At 36.2% G+C, this 26,349-nt stretch overlaps 1 protein-coding gene across 15 annotated transcripts in view; it reads left to right on the top strand.

The window, feature by feature from the left end:
• Positions 1-454: 454 nt before the first annotated feature.
• Positions 455-26,349, top strand: part of FIP1L1 (factor interacting with PAPOLA and CPSF1) — a 70,036-nt gene continuing 44,141 nt past the window's right edge. For 3 of the 15 annotated variants that reach the window (XM_082630741.1, XM_082630736.1, XM_082630729.1), the window contains exons 1-10: positions 457-784; positions 1,960-2,004; positions 2,108-2,147; positions 5,645-5,702; positions 6,814-6,917; positions 11,698-11,762; positions 12,304-12,414; positions 13,105-13,235; positions 13,527-13,595; positions 20,473-20,582. In XM_082630741.1, coding sequence (XP_082486867.1) covers positions 700-784; positions 1,960-2,004; positions 2,108-2,147; positions 5,645-5,702; positions 6,814-6,917; positions 11,698-11,762; positions 12,304-12,414; positions 13,105-13,235; positions 13,527-13,595; positions 20,473-20,582 — 818 coding nt within the window. In that variant the 5' untranslated portion in view covers positions 457-699. Of the gene's footprint in view, positions 785-1,959; positions 2,005-2,107; positions 2,148-5,644; positions 5,703-6,813; positions 6,918-11,697; positions 11,763-12,303; positions 12,415-13,104; positions 13,236-13,526; positions 13,596-20,472; positions 20,583-26,349 lie in introns of all 15 variants that reach the window. The other 12 variants (XM_082630742.1, XM_082630737.1, XM_082630730.1 and 9 more) reach the window with 8 other exon arrangements.

Genomic DNA, 26,349 nt, shown 5'->3' on the forward strand with positions numbered 1-26,349 from the left:
CTACTTCTGGAAAGGAGGGTAGTGGATGAGAAGGTCTTTGACTTTTTGACAACGAGAATGCATTATTCATTTTTTAGTTTGGCTTTTGTTTGCTGTTAAAATTAATTTTTCAGGAAAGTGGGCATGAATTATGATTTCTTCTCTAAGGAGAAACAGGGACTGATAAGGCAACGATTCTGGATCAAGTCTGATACAAGTAAAGAATGAAACAAGGCCTTCCGGAAGATTTAATAAAAACAAAACAAGAAAGCAAGCAACACACGCAGAAAGTAACCACGGTACACTCTCCAGCAAAAGCAATACAGGTTATCAGAAGGAACGTTGGGGGAGGGGAATCGTAGCCTACGTAGGACGTCACAGGAGAAAGCCACGCTAAAATGCAAGCGAGATCCCGTGGGGGCGGGGCCAACGGCGGTGCGCAGGCGCAACCAGGCTCAGGTGGCCGCCGCCGCGGAAGCGAAGCCACCTAGAGACTCCGAGCTGCTTGGGTGCTGCTGCGCGTGCGTGTGCGCGGGCGGCGCGGCGCCGGAGTCGTGTTCTTTGCCGCCTCCGCCGCCATCTACCCCGGATTTGAGTCTCGCGCCTTCTTCGTTCGCTCGCCGGCGGGTTCGCGCCCCTCTCGAAACCCCGGGCAGCGAGGCTGGGGAAGGGTTGGAGGGGGCTGTTGATCGCCGCCTTTAAGTTGTGCTCGGGGCGGCCATGTCGGCCGGCGAGGTCGAGCGCCTAGTGTCGGAGCTGAGCGGCGGGACCGGAGGGGATGAGGAGGAAGAGTGGCTCTATGGCGGTACGGAACTTCCTGTCCCTTCTCTCTCTCCCGGGTTCTCTCAGGCCTCCCTTCCCGGCCCGCAAACGGCCGGCGTCCTGGGGCCCTCACGCCGCCGCCTGGGGCCTCTTGCATGGGGCCTCATGCGGCCTGACTTAGGCCGAGCGCGGCGTGCGCGTCCCCCGCCCCCCTTGCCTCCTCCCGTTCAGCCCACGCCCCCAACACGCACCCACCAGGTGGCGGCTGGGACCCTGCTGGGCAGGGGGCTAGGGGCCGGGCCCCCAGCCTCGCCGTCCACTCCACCCGGGCTTCTCGGCCGCCTCGCCTCTGTGCTCTTTCCTCTTGTTTTCTTATATCGATTCTAAGCTGTGTTGGTGTGTCTCTTGCCCCTTGACTGTGGGATGCCCTTCCTGTCCCAGGAACAGTCATTCTGTAATAATAGATAAATAAAGTTGATGATGTAAAACTAACGTCTTGTTTCTTGATGGTCAGTTTGTATGGAATGCACCTGCAAGGGTACCTCCTTGTGTGAAAGTCGTGCTTTAAAAATAATTAATTAAAAGAGAGAGAAAGAAAGAGATGGAATACATTATGGCCCATAAAGAAAACCCCGAATGTCTCCTGTATTAAGGTGAAGTTTTTCTTTTTTAAGAGACTGCGTTTTAACCCACATAGAAGTACCTCATGTCCCTTAGGTTTATGGATTTCAGTATCACCTCGTGTATATCTTTTTCATAAAATAAGTTTATTCATCTCTTACTTCCCCCTTGGAGTTGTTTGACATCTGGCTTTTAACTTCCATGAAGTCACAGTCCCTTCTTGTCTGTTGCCGGTACTAGATTTGAAAGTCAGTGTTTGTTCCTTGCCTAAAATGCGTATTCTTGATTGTCTTTAGGATAGTTTAGTAAAAGTGCACGTTTGGGCACCACGCAGCTCCTTGATGATGTGACTTCGACAAACTTTGATTTTGATAAACTTGTAAAATACGTTATCTTTGGCGGCAAGATTTAGCATTTGTAGTACTGTTTGAAATGTAAATGTATAGGGTTTCTTTTACAAAGGTCTAGAAATCTTTAATACTTCTTAAGTTTATTTTTATAGAAGTAAAGTCTGATTTTTAAAATTTCTTTATTTTTCATAAAAGACATATCTTGTTAAGTCATTATAAGGTGATCTAACTTTGGATGTGCTTATAGGCCCATGGGACGTGCATGTGCACAGTGATTTGGCAAAGGACCTAGGTTAGTGCTTGTGATGATCACTTCAGATTTTCATAATACTGGTTTCTTTAAGAGCGGTATGTTTGTTAATTTTATTTATTTATTTATGTATTTTTTTTGGTAGATGAAAATGAAGTTGAAAGGCCAGAAGAAGAAAATGCCAGGTTAGTGAAATTTCTTGTTGATGCTTTTGCAGATTGTGCGGTACAGTGGTTCTGTCAACAGATCGTCAGAATTATTTTGTTATAATCATTGGCTTGATTACATTTTGACAAAGATAGCAAGACACTGAGTCCTTTATAGTTTATTACTATTTCAGGATGTAATCTTATACCAATTCTGTTTATTTGCTAGTAGCCCAGGGGACAAAATGTTTTTGAAGTACGGGTTTGGATGTTTTTCACTATTAAGTAACTTTGTACTCTTAAATGAGCTCAGTAGTGGAGTATACAGTATAACCATCAGACTACTAAGAAAAAAAGTTTTAACTTAAAAATTTTTTTTAAATAAAGAATTCCTTGGGTAACTACTTTTACAGCTTAATATTTTTGATGGTGTAATGCATTGTGGTTATAATTTCAATGTTTCGTATTTATTTAAAATTCGAAGTGGAATTAATGAATTTGTTATAAGATTGATTGCCTCTGTTAGATTACTAGAAAGGTCTGAGTATCATTTACAGAACATATCAGGGAGCCAGAAACTTATTCTAAATTTCAGAATAGCTCATGGATACAAGTACATGGATATGCTGACACCACTGACCAGATGCCTTAGTGTCTTATAATGGGGGAGGCGTGATTACAAAAAGGACTTTTAAAGAATATTTGGGTTTAAAAAGAGGAAGAAATACGACTTCACACCCACTAGGATGGCTGTAATCAAAAAGACAGATAGTTAACAGGTGCTTGTGAAGATAGGGAGAAATTGGAACCCTTAGACACTGATGGTAGGATTGTAAAATGGTGCAACTATTATGGAAAACAGTCTGATAGTTCCTCTAAAGGTTAAACGTAGAGCTACCATATATAGCAGCATTCTTCATAATAGCCAAAAAATGGAAATAACCCAAGTGTCCATCAAATGGATAGATTTAGAAAAGTGGTATATCCATACGGTGAAATACTATTTGGCAGTAAAAAGAAATTAAGTACTGATATGTGTTACAACATGGATGAACCTTGAAAACATGCTAAATGAAAGAAGCCGGTCACAAAGAACTACATATTGTATTTCTTATTATATTAGATGTACACAATAGGTACATCCAAAGAGACAGAAAGTAGTAGTTACCAGGACAGGGGAAAATGGAGAGCAACTACAAATATATAAGGTTTCTTTTTAGGGTGATGAAGATGTTCTGGAATTAGATAGATACATACATACATACATACATACACTATTCTGTAAATATACTTAAAAACCTTTCAATGGACTGTGAGTGGTATAAACCTTCAAATGAGTGGATTGTGTGGTATATGAATTGTATCTCAAAGCTGTTATTTTTTTTTAAGTTAATGGAGGGAAGAAGTGAGAAGTGGAAACAGCTCAGGGGGTGCTGAGATTATTGTTCCTCGCTTAAAAATACCACTATGTTGGAAGTTTTTTTTTGTTTTTATTTATTTTTTTGGTTTGTTTTTTCTTTTATTCATTGCTGTATCATCTGAAATCTTGTCATTTAGGGTTTTTTGTTTTTTGTTTTTGTCCACCTTTGGTGGCATGTGGAACATCCCCCTGGGATCGAACCCCCACCCTCTGCAGTGGAAGCTTGGAGTCTTAACCACTGGACCACTAAGGAAGCCCTTGTCATTTAGTTTTGAAATGGATGTATCCAACCCAGTTCCTAATCCTACTCTCAGTTAACCACAGAGTTGGGATTTGTGTAGTTTAATAGTTATGAAAGTAATATTTCTTCATACCCTGTTTTTTCAGTTGATCAAGAAATTAATGATAACAATCAGATACACATTTTTGTGAACTGATTTTTATTTTACTTTGTTAATATTAGTTCATGGCTACAATTCTTGAAGCGTGTTTTCTGATTAAGTATTCCTTAATTCCTCAATACACAGCTTGATTAAATTGATTGGAGAGGAACCCTTCTCCCTTCCCTATCACTGTCAAAATGTCTTCATATTCCTTATTAACACTTTATCTGGAAAGCTATTAAGTTTATTTCATCCAAAGGAAAAGATCTACCCTTAAAATGTTATTTTTCTAGATAAAGCTTATAATTTTATCATGTTTTAGTGTTTTAATGGTGATAGAGAATTAAAACTTTAAAAAGTCTATTGGGGAAGAGAGCTCTGCCAAACCTGTGTTCTGCTACACAGTGCGGTACCTACTTCGTTGCCCTAACTGAGCCGAGTCTTTGCTATTAGAGTTTTCCCCAGCTTCTTTGTGATTAGCCCATCGTTAAAACTGTTCTTAACCATTGCACTGTGCTGTCTCTGATTGTCTTGTTATATATCCAAGTTGTGGCTAAACATACTGTTTTGTGACATAAAGAACAAGCTCAACTTACATCTGAGAAATGTACTGTATAATTATAATTGCATTTTTGGGGGGGGTGTCAAGCAGTAGAACTATGAAAATTTAACAGATAAGTTTTCAGGTTTTGTCCTTCATTTTGCTTTGTTTGGAGATTGTGTTACAGAATACCACTATAGAGTTTAAATTGGTTTATATAGAAACTGCTTGACAAAAAGTGAAGTTTAGAAGAGATAAGCAGAAACCCAGTGAAAAGAGCTTTGAACTATATCAACATCTAGACATTTTTCCTAGAAATGCTACTAAATAATTGTCAGTGGCCTTGTATTTCAATTTCTTTATCTATAAAATGAGGTTAATGGTTAATTCCCACTTTCAAAATCATAATTATTAAAAATATAAGGAACCATTTGCACCGTGGTACTAGAAGTTTTATTTCATGGTTAATGGCCATATGCTTGAGTCTCTTGAGAATAAGTGTTTATTGTTATATGTCAATTTTGTTGTAACAGGGCAAATTCAAGTATTAACTGGCTTTTAAAAAGTAATTATTTTTTAATGCATCAAAATTAGGTCTGGAGCTCCTTAGTGTCAAATTGGAAGGCAGTCTTTACATGAAAGTAAACTTTTTTTTAAATCTTAAAATTTGTTTTTTATACAGCAAAGGACATATATCCAATAAGACTGATGAAACAGAAAACTAGGAAGAAGCATGTGTGTTAACTCAGTACTGAGTTAACGTCATCATACCGCACCTCTGAGTTCCTTGGGCACCAGGGAGAAGAGGAAACTGTGTGTGTTACATAGCCCTTGGCAATTCCTAGAGTACCTTGAAGTTCAGTGTAGTTTTAGGATAAATAATATTGATTAAGTATGATGCATATTTTAAAAATGTAAAAACTCAAATTATACCCCACCGTCAAATTGCAAATTTGGCATCATTAACAAATTGTGGAGGCAATTCCATTCTACTTCCAGTGTTGAGTGTACACATTTTATGTAGGGCATTAGGAATAGCAGAATAGGACAGGCAGTTTTTACCATCTTTTTTCGTCTCTGGTGGAGACAGTAATTTCAGGAAACTATCAGACATAGATTAAAAATACTAATATGCTCCATCTGTACTTCAGAAAAGTAATACCAGCTGTGTACTTATTTGTGTTGTTTGTAGTGCTAATCCTCCATCGGGAATTGAAGATGAAACTCCTGAAAATGGCGTACCTAAACCGGTAACATAAAGCTTTGAGATCTGGTTACTTATCTGTTTAAAATCTTTATCAATAGCTTCCCGTTCACTTAGGAAGAAAACCAAAATTTAACATGACTGCCAGTATTTTGTATGATCGGGCCCCTTTTATATCTCCTGTGTCATCTGGTGCCGTCAAAAAAGTGTAACCATGAGAAGAAATAGTGGGAGGAGAGTTCAGATGAAATGGGGCATGTGCAAAGGCTTGATGTTTATTGCTACCAAGGAACCTAGTGGTCATAGGTCAATTAGATAGATCATAGTGAGCCTGGTTTTCAAGGCAGACATTGAGTCTTTCAACCCAAGTTTGTCAAGTTTTTTAGCAAAAAATTATTTTTTATATAAGTGACAGTCTGACCTCATGCCTGTTAAAAGTGATGTTTTAGGGGGTGAACAAATCATTGGTCCCATGAGTATTTTAACGTTTTAATCTTGTAAAAAGAAGGAAATTCTTATTCTGCAAGCTTGAACTTGTATACAAAAAAGTATTTAGCCTTGGTGATCTACTTTTTAAATTTACTATTATGTGACTAAGCACAGAACAGCCTTTTAGAGCCAAAATAAAGCCTTCATAAACGTCCCTACTTTTACTCATAGAAACAAAGTATTCCCTCAATCATTTGCATGCAGGGCCTTTTCTATGTGTACATGAATGTCAAGAATAAGTGAGCTGCTTTTTAACTATTTGGTGCTTTTAATGGTGACACTGTGACCCTTAAAATTAGTTGTTTTACTCTTACCTTCATGTTCTTTTTGCTAAGAATTCCTCAAATATTTTAAAAATATCTTCTAGGTATTTTAGTACATTGCCTTAGATCCTTTGTGCAAGAGGAGCAGTTATAAATAGTAGGAAAAAATACATGTGGTGTTATTTACAAAAAGACAATGTTGAAAAAAGGTTTTACTTCACATTCTTATCCCTTTTTATCATTGCAAAACATCAAAGTTGTAAATGAGTTGAAGTAGGTAGTAGCACTATAACTTTTTCTCTAGAATTAGCTCAAAAAATGAAAAATGGTTACCTTTTCAGTTATTCATATCGGACGTTGAAATGGATTATTGAGTGTATTTTGTGGTTGTTTATGTTGATATAGAAAGTGACAGAGACTGAAGACGATAGTGATAGCGACAGTGATGATGATGAGGATGATGTTCATGTCACTATAGGAGACATTAAAACGGGAGCACCACAGTATGGGTAAGTTATTTTTAAATAACAACTGTGTGCTTAAATCAAAGGTAGTGTGTCTGTATCAAACAATCAGTGGTTGATTCCAATGTTTTTACATTTTTTCATCTTAAAATGATATGAAAGAACTCGTTAAAATTTCACATGATGTGTTGCTAAGACAGTAGGTAAAAGCTGTTGACACAAGAAAAAAATATTTGTAACTATCTTTGGTGATGGATGTTAACTAAACTTATTGTAATCATTTTGGCAGTTTATATGTATATCAAATCATTATGTTGTTTACCTAAAATTAATACAGTGTTATATGTCAAGTATCAATATATCTCATGACTAAAAGGAATTTCACCATGAAAATATTTTTTTCTTAAACATAAAGTTAATTAGGTAAAGTTAGCAGCAGTAAAGCAGCAGTTTTTGATTCCTGAAATTGAAATGTTTTTACAAATGAATTGAGTGATACAGATTATTTTTTTTTTAAAATTTATTTGTTTATTTGGCTGCATTATATCTTAGTTGCGGCACGCGGGATCTTTGTTGAGGCGCATGGGCTCTTCGTTGCAGCACGCGGGCTTGTCTAGTTGTGGAGCGAGGGCTTCTCTAGTTGCTGCGTGTGGGCTCAGTAGCAGTGCACTGGCTCAGTTGCCCTGTGGCATGTGGGATCTTAGTTCCCCTACCAGGGATCCAACCTGCATCCCTTGCACTGGAAGGCGGATTCTTAACCACTGGACCACCAGGGAAGTCCCCAGATTCTTTAATTAGAATTAGAAAACCTTAAATTGCTGTTTACGTCTATATTGTTCTTACATTTTATTACTTATCCAGACTTCAGCTTAGGTTTTTAATTTTTTTGTCCGATAAAAACAATATCAAAAGTATTTCTTTTTGCTTTTCATAATGTATTTTTCAAGTGGTTAATTATCCTGTATGCTATTTATGCCAATAGGTTGTCTCAAAGTTTATAGTCTGTAAAGTTGGATCAAGTGAATGGACTGTCATTGACTCATTGAGCACATAAAGAATCTTACAGAAAGATTGGAAGGGAATAAAGTACAGATTCTGATTTTGTTATGGTGGTAGAGTATGAGTTGACGTTTTCTCTATCCTTTTCAGATTGGATGTATGATGTGGTACTAGGGCGTTGGGAATATAAACTTTTCATTAATTGCACTATAGTTCATTAAGCAGCCTTATCTGAAATGAACCAATATACACATAAATCCTTTTGAATATTTTATTTCTTCAGTAGAGAAATTTTTTCAAAAGTTATTTGAAAGAAGCTTAAAGGTAATTCAGTTGTCATAATCAGTTTTGCATTATAATAATGACTGCTGATGTAATTTTAAGACCCTAGCAACTTTTTTAGGGAGGAGGTTTGAGAAGAGACTAAATTATTCAAGTTAGGATAACTCTTGATGTTCTCCTCATCCCCACTTAAAGTAAATAATTAGTGTTGAGCTATGATATTAGTAAGCCTTTATGCTAATAGGCCTTTATCCGTCTGCATTATGCAGAAGGAACACTTTAACATAATATTATAATAATCAATTGCATATTTAGTAAATACTTATATTTAATATAAAATTATTTGTATTTTCAAGTACAGAACAATTAAAGCATATGGTGATTACTTTTTATTAATATGACCAATTTTGGGGTGGGACTTGCATGCAAATATTAAATACATATAGACTCCCATAGTACTTTATCTGAACTTTATTTCTTATAACAGTTTCCAGTTTCATGGCTTGAATTATGTTTGCACGTGTTTATGACCTTTAGATTCTAAATTCTTTGAGTGGTTTATGAATTTTCCTATTCCTTACATTGCCTTAAATATAGTAAGTATTTAGTAAGTGTTCATTCACTAAATTGCGTGTTAAAAACACAGTTGTCTTTGAACTTTTTTTCTCAACATTTGATTATGAAAATTTTCAAACACTCGAAGTTTAAGGAATTGATGTGAACACCCATTTATTTACTCATCACCAAAATTTACATTTTGCTGTGTTTGCTTTATCACCTATCTGTCTATCTACCTACCTGCCTACCTCCATGCCTCCACCCACTCATCAATCCATCTTTTTTATTTTAAATTTTTTTTATTTATTTAGTTGTGCTGGGTCTTAGTTGTGGCTTGCCGGCTTCTTAGTTGTGGCACATGGGCTCCTTAGTTGTGGGATGCAAAGACTTAGTTGCGGCTTGCATGTGGGATCTAGTTCCCTGACCAGGGATCGAACCAGGGCCCCCTGCATTGGGAGTGCAGAGTCTTAACCACTGTGCCACCAGAGAAGTCCCCTTATTTTGTATTTTTTATGCATTTCAAAGTAAGTTACAGATCTTTCTGAAGCGTATAAAGCTTGTTTGACCTTAATATCTCAAGATATATCCATTGAAAACTGAGAGAAAGCCAGGGAGAAAATAAAATTTGATGAATATTTACTTTGTTCACAGCATTTCAAAGGCAAATTTAAAGAGCAAATTGTTTTCAAGGAACAATACTAAATTGGTTTATTATAAGCTGTTAGAAGGTAAAGACTAGAATTTTTTTTAGGTGACATACTTTTGTTACAGAGTTTATTGTATCTGTAAGTAAGGTATGAGGAAAATCAAATCTTAGGGTAGGAATAATTTACCTTGTATAGAGGAGTGGTTTCTTAGCTGTATCTTTGAAATTCAGCCGCTCATTCATTAACACTTTTCAAAGGCAGTTTGTTTGGCACTCTAATAATTGATGATGGGAATATCAACTGTCCTTATTTATCAAAAGTAGTGAGGAAGGGCTTCCCTGGTGGCGCAGCGGTTGAGAGTCCGCCTGCGGATGCAGGGGACACGGGTTCGTGCCCCGGTCCGGGAAGATCCCACATGCCGTGGAGCAGCTGGGCCCGTGAGCTGTGGCCGCTGAGCCTGCGCGTCCGGAGCCTGTGCTCCGCAACGGGAGAGGCCACAACAGTGAGAGGCCCGCGTACCGCAAAAAAAAAAAAGTAGTGAGGAAGATAGACGTGAGCAGATACTTTACTTGCAGTGTAAGTGCTTGAATAGAAACATGTACAGGGTGATTTGAAAGCTTTGAGAGGACAGTTGCTAAAAGTCTACATGTGTGGAAGAGAAGATCCTAGAGGAGGTAATATATGAATTTGTTTAAATAATTCTTGAGACAGAAGGAAGAGGACTGATGATTTTGGCAGAGGAAACTACTTAGATGTAGTGGAAGCATGACTTAGACGAACCACAAGACTGGAGGATAAGGTAGATGAGAGAGGATGCTTGAAAGCACAGAAGAGGGGAGTTAGGATGTTTTTGCTGTGTCGTCATGGAACCCTTAAAGGTTTTTAGGCAGGTCACATTGTTTGAAAATATAACTCTAGCAGTAGTAGTTGAGATGGACTAGATAGAACTTAGTTAATAGATTTGAAGTAATCATCCAGATGGGATGATAGTCCAAACTAAACCAGCAGCAGTAATATGGGGTAGATGGAAGAATTCGATGTATTTGAGTGAATAATAAATGGAAATAACATGGGTAATGGGTTGGTTGTAGATGGAAAGGGAGACAAAGGATTCAGTGACTTGGAGCTTTCTAGAGTAGTTCAGTGTGTATATAACAGTGTATTACCATATATGGGTAATGTGGGAGGAGCAGGTTAAGATAAAATTTTTTGATACATTTATTTTTAAGTTTTTGTAGACATCCAAGTATGTAGGATCTAGCCCCTAGAGAAGCCTGAGACCTCATGGTGGGTGCTATTGAACGGTATCAGATTTACTTAAGTGCAGTTTTCCAGACAGCTAAGGTTCTGTACACACAATGAATGTGAAGGCTTGGAGGCATTAAAAAAGAAAAGTAATGTTTTAAAGGGCAGAATGGGGAAGGAAGGAAAGTAGCTGGGTGGGAAGCAAAGAAGTTCATTTAATGAACTATGGTAAGCCTTTTATAAATACTGTTTTGGTTTATCCTTTAGCGGTTCTGTAAGAGGACCATTTGGAGACAGTCCTTGGTTTTTGTATTTTGACTGTCAAACAGCTAGGACTTTTGTGCATCATATATAGATACCTCAAAGCACTTTGGCTGTGCTGAATTTAGCTTGTTGAAATGTAAGCATCATGGGGCAGGAACCATATTTGTCCAGCTCCTCATTCTCTCTCCTTGGCTTAGAACTATATGTGATGTATTGTTGGTGCTTAAGCACTTATTAGAGAATTAGTCAATGAGATGATTAAACCTTTCAAGTTGGTAATGATAGTACAACTTGACAGTAACAATATATTTTAGGCTCCTTCATACTTCTTGCATTTATAGTAGTGGATCTTTATACAATTATTTGAATACTTTTTTGAATATCCTTATTTTTTTAAGCAGAATAACCTAGGTCTCATAAATTTAATACATTGGAGACAAAAGATGGAAATTGTTAGGCAGACCAGAAGCAGTGAGTTTTCACAAGTCCATTTGGATGACTGGGAGGCAAGGAAGTGAAAACAAGGCATATAAACTATTCTTCCTTTCCCAGCCAAATTTCTCGAAAGTTTGTTAGAGTGGGATATTGAGTTAATCGCAGGTAGGTTTTTGAGATGGAAAATTAGTCAGGCTTTTTAAAAATATTTTTTTATCTTTTATTAAGCAAGTGACAGACTTTTTAAATTAGTTTAAAACATTTTCTAAAATGTTTGAGTTAGTGTCAGTCTATCTAGTTAATATGTGGGTATATAATTTATGTGTACATGTTGAATATATTGCTGCTTTTGTTTACTTTAAGCATCAGGATAATTTTTTTTATTTTGCTTTTAGGAGTTATGGTACAGCACCTGTAAATCTTAACATCAAGACAGGAGGAAGAGTTTATGGAACTACAGGTAAAATTTGTATTTGCATTTGCATCAATAGAAAATAGGGCATATATCTGAATAGGTTATGAATAGATTTTAATAGCTATTACAGCTCAATTAAAAAGAGCAGTTTTTGACCATGTATCATAGAATGGGCACTTTTCTGTAAATGGCTAGATAATGAATAGTTTAGGCTGTGTGCGTCACATAAGGTTCCTGTCACGTGCGTGTGGTTTTTTGTTGTTGTTGCCGTTGTTTTTTGGTTCTACAACCCTTTCTTACAGCTCACAGACTGTACAAAGACAATGATTTAAAACATGGAAGTTAACTTCTTGGTACAGAAATCCCTTATTATAAACAAGAAGTCTCTAATCTCTCTATTTTATCTTATAGCTACACCATAAACTTTGACCTCACCTTTTATTTGTGGTAACCATTACTACTCTGTTTGGAATCTTGGCCATATTTAGTGCTAATAGTATTAAAAAGGTGTCATTGTTTTCTGTTTGTCTGTGGTATCTCTCAGCTTCTTATTAATATAGTTCCTTCATTTTGTAATTTTCTAAAGTAGGAACGAAAGTCAAAGGAGTAGATCTTGATGCACCTGGAAGCATTAATGGAGTGCCACTTTTGGAGGTAGATTTGGATTCTTTTGAAGATAAACCATGGCGTAAACCTGGTAAGATTATTGTGGATTATATCAGTTTCAAAAGATTTTTAGTCTAAACAATTATTAGAAAAGTTTTTTTTCAGCATCAGTTTAGAATATTATTTTTAAATGTAATTTTCAGTATCTTAAGCGCATGAGTAATAATGAACCTGTATTATTAAATCTTACAGGTGGCCTAGCATTGTATAAAAGTAGACTTGCATATTGTTTTATTATGATGCCAGTTCTTTTTTTTTTAACATCTTTATTGGAGTATAATTGCTTTGCAGTGGTGTGTTTCTGCTTTATAACAAAGTGAATCAGTTATACATATGTCCCCTTATCTCTTCCCTCTTGCATCTCCCTCCCTCTCACCCTCCCTATCCCACCCCTCTAGGTGGTCACAAAGCACCAAGCTGATCTCCCTGTGCTATGCAGCTGCTTCCCACTAGCTAGCTATGTTATGTTTGGTAGTGTATATATGTCCATGCCACTCTCTCACTTTGTCCCAGCTTACCCTATAATGCCATTTCTAAAGGGAGTAATTTTGATCAAAAATTTGTATAGTCCTGTTGCTTTATGGTAGTAATTGGGAGAATTGGTAAAATTAGAAGATGAGACTAATAGAACTCTAAATTTATTTTTACAGTTTATTATCTTTTATGTGCTGCATAAAAATAGAATTGAAATATTTGTACACTAAAAGTGTTTTATCTTTAGGTGCTGATCTTTCTGATTATTTTAATTATGGGTTTAATGAAGATACCTGGAAAGCTTACTGTGAAAAACAAAAGAGGATACGAATGGGACTGGAAGTTATACCAGTTACCTCTACTACAAATAAAATTACGGTAATTAGTAAATATTCCAAAATACCCCAGCCTTTTCTACCATCCCAGTTTTGCTCCCTAAATACATCAGTTTTTCCCTATAAAGGTGGTTAAATGCTATATGATAGTTTAAAAATTCCATTTTACTGTGTTTGTTTTTTTTCCCTTCCTTCCCTTTCAGAGTTTTATATTAATGATTATCTGATGTTTTTAGTTTCAATTCACAGACTAGCCACAGCTGGTTTGTCTTTATGTGGCCTATCAATTAAAAATTATGTGGTATCTTAATGGGGAATATGTTATTTAACTTAGGCCGAAGACTGTACTATGGAAGTTACACCAGGTGCAGAGATCCAAGATGGCAGATTCAATCTTTTTAAGGTGAATTTTAGTAAATTATCCTTGGTTGCTCTCATTTTTTGTTCTTGAGTCTGCTCCCATACCACTACTCGAGGGACAAGATTAAAGTGGAAATAGCTACCTTTTTTCCAAACCTTCAGCTTCCTGGTGACTTACAAATTTGCTGATTGTTGTTTTATCTCCACTTTTGCAAGCATGTGAATTATAGCCTATTATACTAACAAATGCAAAGTAAAACTATTCTTGCTATATGTTGTGATTTTATTTTGAGTCAAGTGTGTGTTTGCTTGTAGGATATAAAAGTTCATGCCAACAGGCTAAGCACTCATTGTAGACCCCGCTATAATCTTTATCAGAATTGGAGACTTATTTGTCCTAATTTTCTGTTAAAAAATGGTAAGGTAGATGACATACTGCTTATTATCTGTATGAGACTGAAATCATTGGTATAATGTCTTCTGCAGTTTAAGATGGCTCAAGAATCTTAGGTGTTCTTTGACAGTCGCCAAGAAAGACTCAACAAAATTAGGATAAAGTCATAGATTTTTTAAATTAATATTAAAAGGAGCAGGTGTAATGAGGGACTTGCAGGTTGATACCACTTGGGTATCAAGTCTGACTTCTGGCTTCTCCATTCCATAGGATCAGTCCCAAGAATAATAATATATTTTCATACTTGTGTGATACACAGCAACCTACAAACTTCTTTCAAAATCTGATTGTAAACTCTTCTTCCTTTACCTTAATTCTTAATTCTTGATTCTTGTATTGAGTGACACTGGGATGAAGACCGGGAGTGACTTTTAGATTGGGTTATATACCCAGGGAACTTTTGTGGGCAGGAACTTCTCTGTGTCCCATTTGGGGCTACAGCCCTGTCCACCAAAATACTGCCTTATGCAATGCATGTGCTATATCCGCAGATGTAGCCGCTCTGCTGGACACAGTTCTGTATAGAGAATTTAATTTTAATTTACATCCTACTTTGGGTAAGTATTTGGTTCTTGTTCTGCTGTAAATATTTTGAAAGTGTGTGATGATGTCTATCTTATTTTAACTGGTCATCAAGTTCTTTTTGGTGATACCTACTTATTGAGACATTGAATATATTGTTTTTCATGATTGCAATGAATAGTTAGAAAAGTTATCTTCATGAGGAAATAGTTTGTTTGCAATGGTGCTTTTAATTTTCTTCTAACAGAAATGAGAACTGCCTTTTTAAACTGCCAGCTTCTCTATACTTTGTCTTTTTGCAGTAAACTTCTAAAACTAAAGGATAAAAAGAAACTCTTAGGGTCTGGTCTCTTATTGGAGGTAGCCATTGTGAATAAGTTACATACATACAGTCTACTGAAAAATTATTTTGAAGTTTCTTTTGATCATGTGAGAGGAGGTCATTGTTCCATTCTGATTTATTTAATTCTGAATGAATAAGGACTTGAATTTGACAGGTATAGTCAAATTATTTAAGAAATCAGCTTTATTGGATCAGAGAGTTATTTCTGGAGAAGAACATCCATGGCTTTGTAGAGTGTGGTTTAATTTTAGAAAGCCTAGAAACCAGAAAGATGAATTGGAGGAATTACTCCCTGTTAGTGATCAGGAGAGTGACTTATAGTAACAGTATTCTGGCAGCAGTGTATGGTGTGGTTGGATGAAGTCCAAGCTCTTGTCCACTTATCTACCATTTGAACTATAATTATTAGGATTGGTGAGAAAGAAGGAAAAAAGCTTGCCCAGCTTTCTTGATGTATCTGAGTACCTTCAGTGTGCCCAGCACTGTGCTAGATGCTACAGTAAAAGAGGATCTTTGTATTCACGGAGCTCATGATCTGAATGATGTGTACATGTGAACTAGTAACCATGATGTTTTGTGACAAGTGTTATGTTGGTGTATTGACAAAATGCAGTAGGGAGTGTAGAGGAGAGATTGGGTTATCCTGCATTGCAGAGTCTAGAAGGATTCAAATGGGATGTGATAAGTGAAAAATGAGTGAGTTTTCGTTAGTAGGAGACAGGGGAGTATAGAACATTGTAGGCAGAGAGAGCAATGTGAACAAAACCAAATAGCATTAAAGGAGAGTTGGGGTAGATGAGAGATAGAGGAGAGAAACCTGGAAATGGTAGAAATGATGAGAAAGATCTTAATCTAAAACTAGCTTGCAGACATATGTATGGGCAGTAGGAAGCCATTTGAAAGTTTTTGGGTAGGAGAATAGTATGAGCAAATCTGGTTTTTAGAAAAAGAACTGGTACCAGGGTAAGCTATAGAATGTAAGAGGGAAAAAGGGAGACAGAGACTAGATAGGGAGCTGTTGGAGTACTATAGGTACGAAATGAAGAAAGACCCAGACTGATACTGGTGGATGGACAAAGGAACAAATTTAAGAATCAAAATTTAAGCTATTTTCATATCTACTACAAAGATATTTTTTCATCCTTAGTCAAGTGAGAGACAGGCAACTCATCAGCATCTTTAAAATATTTTTTTTTTTTTTTACTTTTTATTAAGTAAATTTTCAAACATTCTAACAGGTAGATAGAATAGTACAAGTGAACTGCCATGTGTTTATTATGGCAGTGTCTCAAGTAATTTATCAACATTTTAACATTCTTAAAGTCTTCTTACATACTTCAATATAAAATATTTTTAATATATTTTTTAGCAAAATGAAAGATGAAATTTAATAAGTATAAAAATAAAATCACTCAACTGGGTACAAAAGCAGTTGTATAATTACATAATTTGGGGTGAGGGCAAGAGAGGAGTGACTAGTGAGAATGGGTGCATACCTGCACAGATGTTTTTTTTTCCTCTGTGGAAGCATGTATGAGTTTTGTCACCAGTGTTGTGAATTTCATAAGCATGTGTCTTGGTCTGTTATCAGTCATTGTACCAAGCTTTCATTTGTACAACTTTTTAATCTGGAAGTACATATCCTTCATTTCTAGGATATTTTCTTATGTTGTTGTTATTATTATTATTTTACTTTTCCTCTGCTTTCATCTGCCTTTTGGACCTCTTATTCAAAAATTGGACCTCCTTATGCTGGTTTCTTTAATTTTCTTAGTTTTTCTCTTTTCCTTTCTCTTTATCTGGGAGATTTCTTCAGCCTTAGAATGCTTCTGTTCACTTTTTCATTCCTGCTATTGTATTTTTGAATATCCAAGAAGATTTTCCTTCAGTATTTAACTTTAGCCTATTCGTATTCAGTAATGCAGTATTTTTTCCTCCCTCTATCTTTCGAAAGATCTTAATGTTAATGATAGATTGTTTCTGTTAGGTTTTCTTTTTGTGCAAGGTCTGTTTTCTACAAGTTCATCTTTAAGTTTATTGCTTTTGGCTTCTGACTGACTTTTCTCAAGTATTTGTTGATCCTTGCCCATTATTAACTCACAAGAGAATGGGCCACTGAAAAGGTGATTGGAAGCTCTGTGCATTTGGGTAGAACTTGTTGATTGTAGGCTTTACTGTAGGGGTAAGTTTTTCTCACAGTCTCCTATGTCAGTATCTTTATCTTTTACTTTTTGTTTTTTCTTTTTGTGATAATCTGAGTTTTCAGAGAAGAAATTCTAGTATCCTGCCTAGAGGGTTTATATTTATATTTGGCTGCTTGAAATGTTCTGGGAGCTAGAGTTATCAGTTCCTGAATCTTTGCGGGTCTTGCTGTGAAAATCAATGTCTTTGCTTTCTCATTGCTGACTTAGGATTCCGATTCTTTGGTCTGCTCAGTTACGATTTTTTCATCTGCTTTCAAAGTCCTAACTTTTGTTGCCTTCCCAGTCTTTTTGTTCTTGTGGGTTGAAACAAAATTGTAATAAATAATTTATGTGATTTTCTATTTTTTCTTTTTTCATCTTAACATGTAAATGTTTTCCTAGGTTATTAAAGTTTTTTGATAAATAACACTTTATAAATAGTTGCATAATCCATCATTTGGGTGTTTCAGAATAATTTCTTTTTAGATATTATTTTGTAGTATTAAACTTTTATGAATAATGCTGTGAAAGGCAGTTCAAGGAAATTTTACAAAATAATAAAGTTTCAGCATAATTTGAGTAAAAATCTGATAATTTGTTTTTTTATAAAATCAGTCATAATGTCTTACAGTCATTTCTTAAAATATTAGATCATGTGGAAAAAATAATCTCATTATGTTGTGATTAAACAAGTTTTGAGTCTATGTAATGCTGAGTGCAACATCTGAAGACAGAGTGATAATGATAATGCAGGTTGATTAGGAGGGTTGCTAAAATGGTGAAGATTTTCATAATTGTTTAGTATAATGAGTATATTATGAAGAAATTAACAAGAAAAGAAAGCTAAGTTAGGAAACACAAGCAATTTTTACATGTTTGAAAATGTACCATGTCTTCTGATACCTTTTCTCACTTCTTCCCCTATTGTAAATACTCTTTAATTTATAATCTCTTGCCCCTCTTTCTACTTCTTTCCAACCCTTCTCCCTTCCTCCTTCCCCATCTTTATTTATTTGTTTACTTATGTGTTTGTTTATTTTTAAGATTTAACCTATTATTCTATCTTTATTACTTTCTTTAAATTGCCTTTCCAGAGATATTCATCTTTATGTAGTTTTTGACAGAATAACATTAATACCCCACGTTTATGAAGTGGTTTCCCATTATCTCACCTGATCATCACAAGAGCTTGATGAAATAGACTGAGTAGTTGTTACTGGTGTTTGATAATAGGGATAGAAGGATTAAAGACTTTCTCAAAGCCTCAAGAGCAGAGACTAGTGTCCTGGCCTTCTGGTGCCCAGCAGAGCTCCCTTTCTGTGAGACCAGATTTGCTGCTCTGCTCCGGTACTAGGGTTCCAGTTGCTCTCCAGATCCCAACTTTTTTTTTTGCGGTACGCGGGCCTCCCACTGTTGTGGCCTCTCCCATTGCGGAGCACAGGCTCCGGACGCGCAGGCTCAGCAGCCATGGCTCACGGGCCCAGCCGCTTCGCGGCAGTGGGATCTTCCTGGATCGGGAAGATCTCAACCACTGAGCCGCCAGGGAAGCCCCAGATCCCAACTTTTTTTTTTTTTTTTTTTTTGCGGTATGCAGGCCTCTCACTGTTGTGGCCTCTCCCGTTGCGGAGCACAGGCTCCGGACGCGCAGGCTCAGCAGCCATGGCTCTCGGGCCTAGCCGCTCCGTGGCATGTGGGATCTTCCCGGACTGGGGCACGAACACGTGTCCCTGCATCGGCAGGCGGACTCTGAACCACTGCGCCACCAGGGAAGCCCCTATTGGAGAATTTTGAGCAGGAGAGAGACATGAGCTGATTTACATTTTTAATAAGATTGCTTTGGCTATGTACAGAGGATGGATTTTAGAGAGGTAAGATCAAAGCAGAGAGACAGTGTAATAGAACAAATGAGCTGTGCTGGTGGGTTTGACCTGAGTTTTAGGAGTGGACAGAATGATAAGTGGTTGAATTTGGTATATATTGTCAAGGTAAAGTTGACATTGGCTGTTCATATGTATTGGATCATTGCTAGGTTTTTGTTTTTGTTTTTATTGAGCAACTCGGTGCCATTTACTCATAGGAAGAAAACTTGGAGAGGATCAGATTGGGGGATAGCGGGAAATCAGTAGCTTTATTTTGGCCATGCAGGTTTGAGATGGTTAGAAGACATGTGAGAAGCTGGGTATAAATTATTGGAGCTCAGGGGAACAGTTGAGACCATAGTGTCAACTCTGAGTATTCCTGACATCCCCAGGAAGAATAGTGCATTTTTTCTTCTGTGTTCTCATAGTATCTTTTATCCCAACTGTTATTTCATAACAGTTGTTGTATTGCTTTGGTGGTTTGTGTCTGTCTTTTCCCACAGTCTGGAATTTTGTTGTATTTCTCTCTGTGGTCTCAGTTTCCAGTACATAATAGATAGTCAATAAATGTTTGATGAATAAATCATGTTTATTTCCCCTGTCACCACATTCGGTCAGTTTTACCTGTCAGATGTCTAACAAATCTGTTTCTTTCTTTCTGTCCTCATTGTCTTAGTGCTGATCCTCATCATCCCTCATATAATTAGTATTAACATTAATATCTTATTTGAAAATGAGTTCCACATAATGTTTATTTGAGAGGTAGATGGTTTCTGGAATTGAATCAGTGGTTTGAATATATCAGAGTCAAGGTGTCTGAATTCTCTTGGCCTTTGCCCCATAGGGAAGGAGAGTGATGCTGAATTTAGACTGAACAGGGGCAGTAGAATTTAGATAGGGCCTAAGATATAGTGATGTTATTTAAGTATAGGGCAACTTGAACTTTATTTAAATTTAATAAATTAATGACGATTTTTAAGATAGGAAGGTGATTATAAAAGCAAAAGAGCATAAAGAAGATTTTCACCAGTCTAAAGGAATATGACTGGACCATACTTCAAAGGATCTGACAGGAGCACAAAGGATGGGCAAATATGGGAGAAATTATGAAGTAAGTAGATAACTGGCTTGAAAGTGAACGTAAAGAGTGAGAAGAGGGATTAAGGAGACAGATGATTGACTTCAGGCTTCTGGGTATACTGAATTCCTCAAGGCCTTTCTTGAACTCTGAAACATGGAGTCTTAACTGAGTATCTTGGACTTATTTATAGTGATCTGAGGGAATTTTGAAAGTCCTTAAAAGTTATAGGTTATTGGACTTTTAAGTGACATTAATTTGAACTTTTTACTAGTTGGGAACATTTTGGTCCCATAATCCATCTTTGGTGCCTTTCACCTAATGCTGTTCTAAAATAAGTTTAATTTTATTATATACTGGGCAACGAAGCATTCTTCATATTCAATTTCAAATCAAATGTTATGAATTTATTTTAACATCTTTACTGTATTAGGTTTGAGTGTTCCATTGAATAAACAAGCTAATAACCCTTTTTTTTAAGGTACAGCAGGGAAGAACTGGAAATTCAGAGAAGGAAACAGCGCTTCCATCTACGAAAGCTGAGTTTACTTCCCCTCCTTCTTTGTTCAAGACTGGACTCCCACCGAGCAGGTTAGTGAGATACTGATGATTCAGTTTATTGAAGGCATCAGTATCTTCACCTTTAGTGCTATATGAAGTATAAAAACTGAGTGATATACCAAAAAACTGGGACATTCTGCTTGGTTTTAGTACAAAATGAATTCTTTGTGAAAAACTCTTCTGGGTGCTCTTTCATCTAAAAAAATCTAGGTAAGCAAGAAATGAACAATGGAATATAGTTACATGTATATATAAAGAAACAACAATCTCACATTCAGGACAGGTGGTGACAGCAAAGGTCGTGCTGTTTTCTGTGCTTACTATTCTTACATAAAGAACTATTGAACTTCCTAAGTCTAGATGTACTGGCCTAAAGATGTTTCACTGATTTTAGTAAAAGAGGTGGTAGAAATTTCAGCCTGAGAAATTTTTCAAATTAAAACCATTTTCTTTTCTTTCTTTGGTTTGTTGTGATACTACCTAACTTTGAGTTCTACACGGTACCAAGTGTAAGAGGCAAAGATGTTGGCAAATGTCCTTTTAACTTCAACATAACAAGTGATTAGCCCATTACCAGGAAAATGGTAATGGATAAGCCAAGACTAGGGAAGTTTTATGTCAGCAGTTTAATCTTGGGTTAAAGATGACTTAAACCAGTTATTTCTCTGAACCTGAAACAAGTCAGTAACTCAACTATTACGAGTTCTCAGCCAGATCATTTACCTTTTGTGTTACTTTATTTTATGTAGTTTCCTGATTTTGTCATTCTGATATCTCATACTATATGAATGCAGAAAGAAAACTTGTAATTTAGCCCTAAAATAAAGATTTTTGAAACTTTCAGCCAAAATTCAATATCATAAAGCCATCTCAGATTTTGACTGTCTCTTCTTAATTTCTAGTCATGCATATATACACCACCAAATGTAAAATAGATAGCGAGTGGAAAGCAGCTGCATAGCACAGGGAGATCAGCTTGGTGCTTTGTGACCACCTAGAGGGGTGGGATAGGGAGGGTGGAAGGGAGACGCAAGAGGGAGGGGATATATGTATACATACAGCTGATTCACTTTATTATACAGCAGAAACTATAATACAGCATTGTAAAGCAATTATACTTCAATAAAGATGTTAAAAAAAAAACATAAGGGGAAAAATGACTAAAACAAAAAAACAATTACTAGTCATGGGCTTTTCCAAATAAGGTTTTCTAAACCAAATGCAATCTCATAAAAGTGTTTGTCTAAGAAGTTATGATAGCTGAGGAATATTGATTCTTTTAATATGTAGTATTCTTTTTTTTTTCATATTTTAAAAGAGGCCAACCTTCATTCATTGAGTTGATGGTGTTCTACATTCTAGAATGATATTAAGAGCTTGGACTCTAGAGCCAGACTTCTGGCTCAAATTCTGGCTCTATTACTTACTAGCTGTGAATTACACTAGCTGTGTATTACTAGCTAGTGTGTATTGGGCACATCGCCCAATCTTCTTGTTCTTTCATTTCTTAATCTATAAAATACAGTAATAATACTACATAATACTCTAACTGGATAGTTATATATATTAAATGGATTAATTTATGTAAGGTGTTTAGCACAGTGGTACATACATAATAAATATTCTATGGATGTTTGTTATTATCATAATTAAACTAATTGAACTTTTAAAAATCAATAGCAGTTTTTCTGTGTTTTGCCCACTTCCACCCCCTCCCCTCTTTTTAAAAAAAATTTGGGCCAGATTATGTAGGACATTGTGCCATTATAAGGGTTTTGGCTTTCCCTGTAAGTGAAATACATGGGGAGTCACCATCAGATTTTGAGCAGAGGAATGAAATAATCTGATTTAGGTTTTTAAAGTCTCAATTTAACTGCTTTATTAAGCTCAGACTACAGAGGAATTAGGGCAGTAATGGGGAGGCCAGTTAGGAGGCTATAACAGTTATCTAGACAAGAAATAATGATAACTTAGACCACGGTGGTAGTGGTGCAGATGGTGAGACGCAGTCAGATACTGGACACATTTCAAAAGACATAAAAGATCTTTTATACCTGAGGCGGAAAAAACTATAGGAGGAATGATTTTTGGAGGGAGGAGACCGAAAGTTCAGTTTAGAACCTGATAAAATTGAGATGCCTACTAGTTATACAAGTGGAATATTTGCATGGGAAGTGGATAAATAGATCTAGAGTAAGGGGAAAGGTATGGACTGGAGGTACAAATCTGGGAGTGATCAGTGTTTAAATAGTACTTAAATGAATCTGTGAAATTGAATTAGTTTGTAAATGAGGTAAGTATTAATAGAGAAGTAGTAAGAAGACAGAGCCTTGAGGCACTTCCATGCAGGTCAGAAAAATAAGGATGGAACAGTAAGAGACAAGTAGAGAAGAATGACTAATGAAATAGGAGGAAAACCCAGTGTATATCTTGAAAAGGGTGTGTTTCAAAATAGGAAGAATGTTTTAACTATCAAATAATATTGATTGGCCAAGAAGAAGAGGACTGGGAATGACTTTTGGATTTGAAAATGCAAAGGTTGTGGTGATTCTGACCAGGACGTTTTCAGTGGTATAAGGTGAAGATTTAAAAAAAGACTTTGTGGAATGGATTCAAGAGAAAATAGGAGGAAAGGAATTAGAATGAACAATTTTTTGAGTTTTTTTCTTTTTTTTTTTTTCTTTTTTCTCTTTTGAGTGGGCAGAGAAATGAGACAGTATCTGGAGGGAAATGTGGGGTCAGGAGGAGGGTTTTTTGCCAAAATGAAAGAAATTACAGCATGTTATTATATTTATGAGAATGAGTTACTAGAGGGGAAAATTGATGATACAAGAATTGAGAAGGGACAGTTGTTAGAGCAGTGTCCTTAAGAAGGTCGGGGGGAGGGTGGGATGTAATATGCAAGTGGAGGATTTAGCCTTAAAGAGAAGCATGGACAATTCACTCATTGTAATAGGAGGAAGGGCAGGTGAAGGTAGGTGGGTGGTTAATGGTGATGGAAACAACTGAAAGTTCTCTTTCTGATTGCTTCAGTTTTTCCCAGCAGCATAGAATGCAGACTTATCTGGTGAAAATGAGAACAGTGGAAGAGGGCGTTGAATGTTTGAGAGGAGAGGAGAAGGTCTGAAATAGTTATTTAGAGGTGTGTGAATAAACCTGGGGGAAGGGAGCAGGATTGCTAGGCAGTTACCTGGAGGGAAGTGTGGGGTGAAGAGATGGCTTTTTTTTCCAGGTGGGAGAAATCACAGCATTTTTATATGCTGATGGGAATGAGCAGAGTGAAAAATTTATGACACGGGGAGAGACTGTACATTTCCAACTTTTCTTGAGGTTAATGGCCATAGATTGAAAATGAAACAAGTCAGCTTGTCTGGGTGTGTTTGTCTTTCCCTTGTCAGGTATTCATGTGTTCGTGAAGAGTAGCTAGAGTTGAATTTAGCAGGGGTTGAAGTTATACCAGGCACATATGCCCAAGGGAGAGAGGGGCAAGGAAGGTGAGAGTGTACTTGAGAGAGTGATTATAATGATGGATCATGGATCTAAGGAGAGATGGATAAGGAGTGATGGGAGGACACTGGTGGATAAGGCACAGTAAGAAGGAGGTTAAAAAAAATGACAAAAATTAGCAGATTCATCACTTATGCTGAAAAGAATAGATGATTACCACCACAGTTTGTAGAAACAGACGTAGCATGTTAATACTGTCACTTTTGGATGCAGAGAACAGTACTCATTGCTCATTAGAAAAGTTTGTTTTCTGGATTCATCTTCGCTTGATCAAAAGGATACTTCTCAGCCACTGTGAAGTATTTCCCTAAATAAATATCTGTGTTTTATTCTTTATAAAGTATTTCCATTTTATTCTTTGTATTTATGGAAATTAGATGTTTTTGAAAGTAAAATTTTATTGACTTTAGGGAGAAGACAGTAATGTCATGTAAGTCATAATAGAGGCTGTACAGCAAATATTTAGCAGTAATGAAGTGTACTACTGACCTAATCATTGTATTTCTGTTGTTTAAAATCTTAGATTGCCATATTAATATATAAATGGCTAATGGTATGTTTGCAAAGAAAAATTTTTTTTTTTTACGGTTCTTTGTACTTTATCAGTAGGAATGTTGGATTTCTAACTTTCTGTATTGCCCGGCAAATTGTTAATATTTGATATATCAGAATGTTTTTTTTAATCTTTAAAAGTTTTCATATAGATCAATAAGCAGAATATTACCATTACTACCAGAAGCCCCTGTTGTGCCCACTTCATTTATTGTTTTCATTTTTTAATGTTTTATTTTGAAAAAAATTCAAACTTAGAGTTGCAAGGAAAGTATTAAAGTCTACACACTGTTCAGTCAGATTCACCAGTTGTTTACATTTTGCCATATTTGCTTTATAATTTCTCAAAAATATTTTTTTCCTTAACCATTTGAATGCTAATTGTAGACATGGTGCCCTTTTACCCCTGAGTACTTCAGCATATATTTCCTAAGAACAAAGACATTGTGTTCCGTAATTATAGGAAACAGTTAATCAATGTCAGAACATCTCATAATGAATCAGTACTTTAATATACAAGCCATAAATTTTGCTGATTATTTCAATAATATCTTTCATGGCAGTTCTTTTCTTTCCTCCTTGATTTAGGATTTAGTCCAGGATTATTCGTTACAATTAACTCCTTTATCTCTTTATTGATCTGGGACAGCTTCTTGAACATTCTTTGTTGACATTGACTTGAAGAGTACAGTCTGGTTATTTTGTAAATCATCCTTCAGTCTGGGTTTGCTTGATGTTCCCACGTTATTAGATTCAGGCTTTGCTTTGGGGGCAGGAATACTACATAAGTAATGTGGTATTCTCAGTGAATCAGCCTGTAGGTACATGATGTCAGTTTGTCCCATTTTTAGTGGTGATAACTTTAATTACTTAGTCGTGGTGGTGTCCTTTGCGTTTCTGCAAAGTTACTGTATAAATAAGTAATCTGTGAGGAGACTGCATAAATATTCTGTTTGTCTTTGAACTTTCCATGAATTTTAATGTCCGTTTATGATTTTTGATTTAATCAATTATTACTGTAATGACTGAAAGTAGTCATTGTCTAACTCTGTTATTCCTGTTACATTTATTAGTTGGCATTCTACTTTAAAAATGAGCTTTTCCACCTCCCTCACCTACTTATTTATTATTAGACCCATTAATTTTTATTTTATGTGTGAGAGAGTTATAAATGGGGTATATAAACTATATATATACATACACACACACGTATATGTATACACACACATATATGTATACTGTAATTCATATTGATGCTCAAATTGTTCCAGATTTGGTCTGTGGGAGCCTCTTCACACTGGCTCCTCTGACCTTTTGACATGTCCCCATCATCTTTTTTTGAGGATTTCTTTATTTTCTGATGTTTCCATCTTATGTTGTACTTTCCCTGCCCCTTCCCTAGAAGCAGTCATTTCTTGAAGGAATCCTGATGCTTTTTAGTGGGAAATGGTAATTAGAAACCACGGTCTTGGCAATAGTTATGCTCATTGCTCTTGGGGTGTCACTATTTCTAGGTCTTTCCAGCACTCAGAGCTAGGAAAAAGCAAGCAATTTCAATGTGAAATTGACATATGTATGTTATTTTTATAAAATTTTAATCATATAGTCATGTTTCTTTTACTTCTAGTTTGACACCACAGGTTCTACTCCTCTTTCCCTATTTTGTATTGCATCTTCCTTTTTCCCACAGTGAGAACCTAGTTCCAACAAGTTCAATATATACACTCATTTGCTTAAT

This window comes from Mesoplodon mirus (genome assembly GCF_964341445.2).
Source record: "Mesoplodon mirus genome assembly, chromosome: 2".
NCBI lineage: Eukaryota > Metazoa > Chordata > Mammalia > Artiodactyla > Ziphiidae > Mesoplodon > Mesoplodon mirus.